Source organism: Parasteatoda tepidariorum, chromosome 6 (genome assembly GCF_043381705.1).
Source record: "Parasteatoda tepidariorum isolate YZ-2023 chromosome 6, CAS_Ptep_4.0, whole genome shotgun sequence".
Lineage (NCBI taxonomy): Eukaryota > Metazoa > Arthropoda > Arachnida > Araneae > Theridiidae > Parasteatoda > Parasteatoda tepidariorum.
The window spans coordinates 10,028,173-10,037,793 of NC_092209.1; the positions used below are offsets into that span (position 1 = coordinate 10,028,173).

At 29.8% G+C, this 9,621-nt stretch overlaps 1 protein-coding gene across 1 annotated transcript in view; it reads right to left on the minus strand.

The window, feature by feature from the left end:
- LOC107454204 (clathrin light chain) overlaps positions 1-7,081 on the minus strand; it is a 14,626-nt gene extending 7,545 nt beyond the window's left edge. The window contains exons 1-3 of the mRNA XM_016071314.3: positions 6,559-7,081; positions 2,830-2,864; positions 1,196-1,316 (exon numbers count right to left, since the gene is read on the minus strand). Of these exons, the coding sequence (XP_015926800.1) occupies positions 1,196-1,316; positions 2,830-2,864; positions 6,559-6,730 (328 nt within the window). The 5' untranslated portion in view covers positions 6,731-7,081. The remainder of the gene's footprint in view (positions 1-1,195; positions 1,317-2,829; positions 2,865-6,558) is intronic.
- Positions 7,082-9,621: the final 2,540 nt, after the last annotated feature.

A 9,621-nucleotide genomic window follows, 5' to 3' on the forward strand; every position in this document is an offset into this window, starting at 1 on the left:
AGTTATTTACTAAGCTTTTTAATAAAAAGAAATGACAATGATCAGGAATTACCCCAGTGATCAATAATTACCCCATCTGTAGGGGGCAACATTTGATATAGTTTCCTATAATCAATTATAATGTTTATTGTAGATGTGAAACAATTAAACAAGAGCTTACACTATTTTCATATCAAAGAAAAAGAAAGTAATTCAAAATATTTATTATTAAGAGAAGGAGGGAGATCTTCGCAGAAATGTGCACTTTTTGAAACCCATCTTTGAAATGGAAAATACAGAAAGCAGTTTAAAGATACTTATTTTGTTAGATTAAACAAGAGACTATTATTAAGTAAATATAGTTATACCTTAGTAAAATGTACAAGCATTCTTGTCCATGTCTCAAATTTAGAAAAAAATTATTTTTTAAAAATAAAACTTAGGTGATCATTATTTACCCCAGAAACAGAGTGATCGTGAATTACCCCGGGTTACCCTACCTTCTTGCTGCATATTAAAATTCAGAAAACTAATATAAGCATAAGAAAGGAAAAAAGGTAATTAACTTGGATGTTTTCATCAATTGCATTAGATTTTGGTTTCTGACCTGTGTGTTCTGATTTATAGAAAAATAGAATAATGACAGTGATAGAATAATGATAGTTACAGAATAATGATTTATAGAGAAAAAAAATGTTGCATGAAGAAATTACGCAACGAGGTAAGTACCAGCAATTGCGAAGTGATTTCATGTAACCGTTATTATGTACGAAAATAAAAATAAAGAAGTAAAATATGCAGTATTTTTTCTAATTCTAATAGATTTTTATTTGAAAATTGCACTTGGATTTTCTAATCCTGTTCAAATTAAAAATGCTTAAAAAGTGTGTAAATTTAAGGATACTATTTCATGAAATGGGTTGACAAAATAATAAGAGTGAGCAAATTTGGAATAACAGAGGAAACTTTTCATCGCAACTATCAGTATGGGGAACTCTGGGACTTATATTATTGAAAGGGTAAAACGGGCAACGGTACTCACATCCCTTTATTAACCAGATTTTATATTACATTCGGCAATCAAAAACCAATCCAATTCAAAAATAATCAAATTACTAAAGATAAACAATTATTAATGATGACTCATTATTATGTTTGGTGTTAGCCCCCTTTAACAGAAGAGTACAAATTATGCTCATAAGAAACTAATAATTACCTTTAACTTCTAACATTTGACGCTGTTCTTCACGCCAAATTTTTATTTTTTGTGGTTCTTCTCTATTTACTGAACGAGCGGGCGTTGAAGCAGGAAAAGGTTCATTGTTACCATTTATATGCTAAAACAGAACAAAGTTCATAAGATAAAAAAATCCATCAAGCTTTCAATGGATCATAACTATTACAACCAAATAAAAAGTACACGGATAAGTCTGGTCACTAATTTGTTGTACCACCAAAAAGGCTCATTCAGTTAACTAACAGCTAGTCGAACTTAATGTTGCAGCAGAAATTAACAATAAAGCAGAATTTCTATTTTGTAGTAGCAATATAATTTCTAATTTAAAAAACAAGTCACATGGTTCGAGAGTCCTGAAAGAATATCTTGTAATTATTTTGAATTAATCTTTCCAAAATCAACTCTAAATGTATATATTATAACATTTCTTAAATTAAAAATATTGCTGGTTATTCTATGTTCAATGATAATACTAAAACAACTAACATTAAAATGCATAAATATAAAAAATGTAGATCTGAGATGATACATGAAGTGGCTGTCTAAAGTTGAATATAATAAGTTACATAATATGTATAAGTTACATAATATGTATAAGTTACATAATATGTATAAGTTACATAGTATGTATAAGTTACATAGTATGTATAAGTTACATAGTATGCATAAGTTACATAGTATGTATAAGTTACATAGTATGTATAAGTTACATAGTATGTATAAGTTACATAGTATGTAAAAGTTACATAGTATGTAAAAGTTACATAGTATGTATAAGTTACATAATATTAATAAGTTACGTAATATTTATAAGTTACATAATATTAATACAGAGCCTTCGAATCAGATAAATGTATTTATTTTGCCTACATTGTCATAAAGGAATCCTTAAAGAAGGGTGTTTTAAGTACTATTTCTTTCTTATTCTATTTTTCTATCTAATTTAACTGTAACACTTTTTATAACCTCATACTTTTAAGGGGCTACTGCATATATTTTGATTTATCTGTTTTAGTAATATGTGACTTTAAAACAATTTTGCAAAATATGTCAAAAAATCACAATTATATATACTTAAAAAAATAAAAAAAAGTGACTTAAGTCAACAGACAGTGTTTAATTTACTGAAAAACATTTAGCAGTTTTTTATAAAGTTTGTGTTAAATCTACGATGGCGGAGTAAATTTTTTAATTAATAAACAAGACTTAAAATTCTGAAAGAAAAAAAATTAAGAATTTTTATTCAAACAAGATATAAGTACCAATTAAGGAAAATTTGAATTAAAATTTAAATACACAAAGAACATTTAAAGGCATAAAAATCTAATAGTTTTAAAAAATAACATGGAATAAATTATCAAAATAAACTAAAATTAGGAACATAAAATTTCGATTAGGATTTTAAAAAATATAAGATTAAAGAAATCACATTGGGGAAAAAAACTGATAAATGATAATGAACTCATAAAAGAGTTTCACTTAAAAAAATTTTTTACTTAATATAAGATTAGCTTAATTCCAAATAATCAATGATGCATATTTTACGAAAGCTAATAAGTAATGTACACAAATTTTGCATTTAATCCTCACAAAATAGACATTAAAATACATACCTCACCATTGACTGCATTATGGTTAACGAAGTTTTCTGAAAAATAAAATTTGATATGTAGACAATTATAAATAATAATTACAAGGCAATGTTGCACTAGCTTTAAAAGACAAATTAACAATTCACAAAACATTTCAACAAAATTCACAACAAATTTCAACAAAATACTGTCCATGCTTTTTAGTACGACCTCCCATCATGAGGGCTGCCACGAAGTCATGATTGCCATTCCATAGGACTAATATTAACTTTAATAGACTGTTCATATTGTGCTCTTTATTCCAATATAGTAATTCAAAATTAAATTTTGCTTCTAGTCAATGAAAATTTTTAAGTAAGTCTAAAACAATTTTTCGCTTTTAAAACAAAATGCTTCTATTAACAATGTATCACAGGATTTAACAAAATTTTCACAGAAATTATCTCAGCTACTTTTGTTTAAACGATACTAAACATTAAATTATTTAAATTTTTATTGTGTCGTGTGTTTGTTTAATCGAGTATATTTTGAATTATTACATTAGGAGGTTGAGACTAATCATAATAAAGTTGGTTTAAAGAATGTGTATAACTTTAAACCAATAAAAGCCTAGTAACCTACTCCAGCAACACAGACAAATTCTAGNGTGGGTGCCATGGCTGGATGAACTGACATGGAATGACCGAGTAACCTACTCCAGCAACACAGACAAATTCTAGATATGCAACGAATATTCAGCCAAATATTTGCTTAAGTATTTTTTGGAATTTGTATAATTGAAACTGGATTACCTTATACCAAATCATTAATTTTGAAGTGCTGTTAGTTATTTTTTTCATAATTATATTCAGGCAAGTCAATTTAGTAAGTTTTTTTTCATACTTTTTTGTTTTTAAGAATTGAGGATTTGAAATTCATACTTTTTTGTTCTTAAGAGTTTGATACTCTTATTATAGCGCAACATTTTAAAAGAGTGTTTCTCATGACGCTATTCTTTTATCGCCGCTCTTTTCCTGTACAGTAAGAAATAACTGGTAACACAGAGACCATGATTTTCAATGTTATCGTTCCATTTTAAGAATTAAGAACCTTTTTCTGTTTTCTTTAAGCAATCTTGTAACGACACAGGGTTGGGTTTTTGCCATCAAAAACTGGTTTTTGACATGACAGTGGTAAAAACCGCCAAAAACCTACTGTTTTCTTAAATTTATGGCATATAGCGGACCAGTAGCCCCCCCAAGCTCTTGGGCGCATTCTTGGGCAAATTCTGAATTCCCCCCAAACTATTCGTTTTATTTAGTGTAACAATCCCCCCCAAGCTTTAAGTGGGCGCATCGTGCGCCCCCCCTGGTGGGGGCCCCTGTAGCGGACAATATATTATTTTCACTTAATTGCCTTTATAAGTGAATGTTGTAAATGATTGCTATTGATTTTGCAACTATATACACGTATTCTTATAGAAGGATATACATTCATATAGAAATATTGTAACATACTTATTGAAAATAGTGATACTTGACTTTAATCATCATAGCTTGATTTGCAAAGGATTCAAAATTTTACACTTCTTAATTGTTCAAAATAAACAAACAAACAAAATAACTTGGAACTATTAATAAATTCAAGAACTAAAAAGAAGAATTTAAAATTTGGGATTTCTTAAATATTAGAAATAAGCTAAACAAAACTTTCAAAACTTGTAACTGCTAACAAACTCTAAGTTAGGAATAACTTGACATTCTTCAGTAATGCAATATGCTAAACAAAATGATGCTTGGAAATGTTTAAAATTTTGTTTAGTATCCCAATATTTTACTTCAAATAGTAGGATTTGATATAATCATGTTGGGAAAATGCAAAAANTAAAATTTGGCATTTCTTAAATATTAGAAATAAGCTAAACAAAACTTTCGAAACTTGTAACTGCTAACAAACTCTAAGTCAGGAATAACTTGACATTCTTCAGTAATGCAATATGCCAAACAAAATGATGCTTGGAAATGTTGAAAATTTTGTTTCAACTAATATTTTACTTCAAATAGTATGATTTGATATAATCACGTTGGGAAAATGCAAAAAACTGTTTTTAAATATCTTCTAACAACTTTTTTTGTAATTTTATTGCCCAAAAATGAATTAATTTTAAGTCATAAGAAGTTAAACTCAAATTAAAACACAGTTCATGGGTGCAAGTTGAAAAAAAGGACAAGACTGAAAATTTTTTGACAGAAATACCTAACATGCACAATACCCCCTCCCCCCGACATATGCAAAATATCTAAGAAAGCTTTACCATAATACATCAAGTTTAAATACTGTACAAAAAATATTTATTCATCTGTCTTTTGATAAAATAACAACAGGACATAAGAAAGTAGACCAATAACGTAGACCTAAAAAATATTTTTAAAGACAGAAAAAAAAATTCCGATTTCTGTCTTCGAGTTAGTTTTGTTTCCGTCTTACTTCCGTCTGCAGACACTTTCGAAAGACGGAAATCCGTCCTGGGGACGGAAAACTTGCACCCATGATACAGTTTTATCAAAACTATGGGTATTTGACAGAGGGTTTTTTGACATGAGGGTAAAAACCATGGTACAAACTGGTAAAAACCGTCACGTGTCAAAAACTTGCCAACCCTGTAACGACATAACATTTTTAAACGAGAGTTATCCTTTTATCATCTCTTAGACTTAAGAGGTTGGGTAGCTCCAAAGAGCATGGCACATCGACCAGACGTCTATTTGTATCATCACTTAAAAATACGGAAATTTGAAAATTAACATTTTTCATTACAAAAATAAGAACGATTTTTGTTTCTGCTTCTATTTTTTTTTAAAAAATTTAGTTTTTATTATTACATAGCAATTAGAGGTTTTCTATTAGAATCTTTTTTCTGCACTTTTTCTTGAAAAACTGAGATGTTCAGTTCAGCTTTAAAATTTTCTTTACAAAATTAAGATTGATTTTTTCTGTTTTGTATGTAATCTTTTGACTTCATGGCGTTTCTGACAGACTATCTTTAAAAGCTAGTGTAAAATATTTGTATTCAAACACTGTAGGTACCTAGTAAGTTGGCAAGTTTAAAAAAGGCAAAATGTCAGATTACAATGTATGATTTAAAAGAAAGTACTGAAAATAATTTAACTTAAAACTTCATCAGAAAAAATGAAAGGTACAACTCTCAGCCACCCCAAGCAAACACCGAAATGTTTTTCTTTTTTGATTTTAAATTTGCAAATGGTTAATGATGTGGAAATATCCTCAAACAAATGTAACTCTTTTTTTAACCAAATTAAGAATTACGATACGGAAACCTCCCCAAGAATATGAAGAACAAATTAAAAAATAAGTGGGATTTTTAAAGATACCTAACAAAATATTGATAGTAAATTTTTTGCCAAAAATCATACTATGCCAAATTTGGCGACAAAAATCATTAGAAATAATAACCATAGCTAAATCTCTAAATTTTAATACATTAAACTAATTATGGAAGAAACGAGAACTAACAAAACAAGTAAACTTATTTAAAGCTAGAATATGAACTAATTGAAGCACAATTAGAGAATTATAATAATGGGACACTCCAATTCGTATTTCAATGAACGAAGATATTTTTTTTTACTCATGAATACTTTCAAATGAAAAGTTGAAATAAAATGAGAAAACAAATAAACATAACGTTCTATAGGAAAGTCTAGATATTATAATAAAGACATAATTAATGAAACAAGTTTCTCTAACTACCTGTAGGAAAACTGTTATTAGTTTCTTCTTCTGTCGTTGCAGCTCCTAAGCCTAAGTTATCATCTTCTAAACCTGCTAATTCATCCTGTTCTCTAGCCAAAAAAGCAGCAGCAGGGTCTTCTTCGGTAGGAACATGATTTACTATCTCACCTTCAAATTCAAAATCTGACATATTAAAATGAGTAAAGCACGGCTAGAGTAATTTTCGACGTGAGGAGGCGTTTTGAAGTGTAGCAGAAAGAAAGTGAAAAATAACAACAAAATCCGATCGGTTTCACTCTCTCACTTCACTTTACACTTTACGAGAAAAAAACCGGAACCTAGTAGTTAGTAATCCAGGGAAATCTGAGGAGCTATTCTCACTGCGTAAAATTTTACTCCACGCATGTGGAAATTTTACTCCACGCAAACTTATATTTTTGAGAATGGGGAGCGAACTCCCATTTTGCGGAACTTTAGGACTTTATTTAAGTCGATTAGGTACTTTATTTTCGTCGCACCAAAGTTGCACAACGGGCAATCGGCAATGATCTGGAAATCTTCCCTGAGGATAATTCAAAGACTTGCCATCCCAATTTTGCGAAATGAAATTCCTAATTTGACCGAGGAAGGAAAAAATAGAGAGCAGCTGAAAAGAAATATGGGTTAACTCGTATAATGATAAATAATGTAGCATCTAACTCTCCCTAATTCACTTGATAAACTTTTTATTTAATTGTTGCTGTTGTAGTTAAACTTCACACTAGAGCTGCGCAGTGGGCTATTGGCGACGGTCTGGGAAACATCCTTAAGGATGATCCGAAGACACGTCATCGCAATTTTGATCCTCTGCAGAGGGGATGGCACCCCCGCTTTGGTAGCCCGACGGCCTGCACTTCAAGTCGAGTGCTTTACGGCAGAACAGTTAACGAGGACCGTTACCGCGCACCCTCGGTCCCTACGCAGCTAATCCAAGTGGTCACCCACCAGCACACTGACCGCAGACAGTGATGCTTGACTTCGGTGATCTGCTGGGAACCGTGTCTTAACGATCAGTCCACTGCGGAAGACTTTTTATTTAAAGAGCACCTAAAAGGAACCCTGGGTAGAATATTACATATATTCCATAAATTTTTTTAGAATATATTATACAAAAGAGTTTAGATACTATATGTTGCCTGCCAACACAGGTTTGTCTGGTAAAAAGACGTTCAATAAAGATATATATTATGTAAAGATAATATATATTTGAATCCCAATGGAGCTCCATGTATACTGTTTTTCTTTAATATCTGCTACCAGTTCAGCAATTTACCAGGGATTATAAGTCGTTTTTAAAACTGAGCACTACTTTGGCTCTTTTCTTTCATTTACGTAGCATTAGTGCTGCATAATGAGCTGCTATATTGGTAACGGTTTGGGGAATATTCCTGAGGATAATCAGGAGACAACCTGCGTACGTCACATCCCGTTTTTCCGGGAGGACGCATTCACACACCATCCATCAGCAGATCGTAATTTTATTTGAACCAGAGCACAATCAATCTCTGCTTCGGTAATCACAGAAATATTGGGAACTTGGAGGACTTTGTGCCCCGACAGATTTTAATAGTGAGCCCTAAATCCTGCATAAGTATGTCTAAATGAATAAAATTTACTCTTCTATGTTTTGATCTAAATCATGATAGCATATTTTCATCTTAGTCAACAATTATTCCGACTTAATTCCACTTCAATCTGTAGACAATAAATACATTTTTACACAAATCATTACTATTTAAATTTGATAACCAAAGACGCTAACAGGTGATGGTCTTTCGACACTGCCGTATATAGACTTAGGTGCGCCCTAATATCTTAAACTTTCCACAAAAACGGCTACGATGAAAAGATATTCGAATATTTATAATCATTTATTTTATTTTAATGTAATATAATGATAATCGATGAAACAGCGTAATTCCGATTAAAGGGCGAAATTAAGAAGATGTAGTGAATCGAAGCATTAATTGTATACACTTACTACATTGAAATGAAATTGATCTCAATTAAAGAAAATAGCACACTATCTCACAAAAATTATATTCAAAGTTGAATTATGAGTTGTTAATATTTCTACAGTGAATTAAATAAAAATATTTTTAATGTAACACAGTCTTATTTTTTCTGGTACATACGTCCTCCTCCGCTGGGATGTAAATTACGCCCTTGTTTTACGACAATAATCAACGCCTGTGACACATTTATACACGTTAAACCTTGTTTCATGTAGCAGGTTTAGGCTTTCTTGTACCTGCTACTAGAAATAAGGAAAGTTGTGAAAAGATGACAGTTTAATTTAATAGTTTTTCTTAAATGGCAGAATATAAGGAAAAACTTTATTTAAAAAGTATTTGACAATGTCTAAAAAATATGCCGAGCTTCAGATAAAATTTTATAAATTACCGAATAGTGAAATTTTTTGAGGTCATTTACTACTACAACTTAGCAGGGTTGGGTTTTTGACGTCAAAAAGTGGTTTTTGACATGACAAGGGTATAATACTGGTTTAAACCGTCAAAAACTGAAGTTTGCCAAGAAAATATATAAACTTCAAAACTACCAACAGTCGCCGTGCATTATATTGAAATTTAATTATACTATAGGTAATCAGCAGGTTTTAAAATATTTTTTAATTAAAATTAAGGTAAAATAACAGATTTAAAATCTCAGAAATTTATATTCAAATGCATGTGCAGAAAAATTTTGCACAAAAATTGTTTAAATATTTATATTTAAAAAAATTTTTTTTTTCTTTTTGATACTTAAGAAAATTAAAAGTTTATTACTATGCATTTTTGACATATAAGGAACATATAACTAATATTTATAAGGAACTTACAAGTTATGTTGTATAAATACAAACTTGATATAAGATACAAGTGTATAAAATTTTTTTTTTAATGTTATACCGAATATCTTTATTATCCAGTATGTTAATTTGAATTTAAAAGTAGTTATATTTATGAATAATGATAAATATAATTCATATTGTTTATTATATTTATTTATAATTATTACACTTATCATTTTAAAACAATTTTT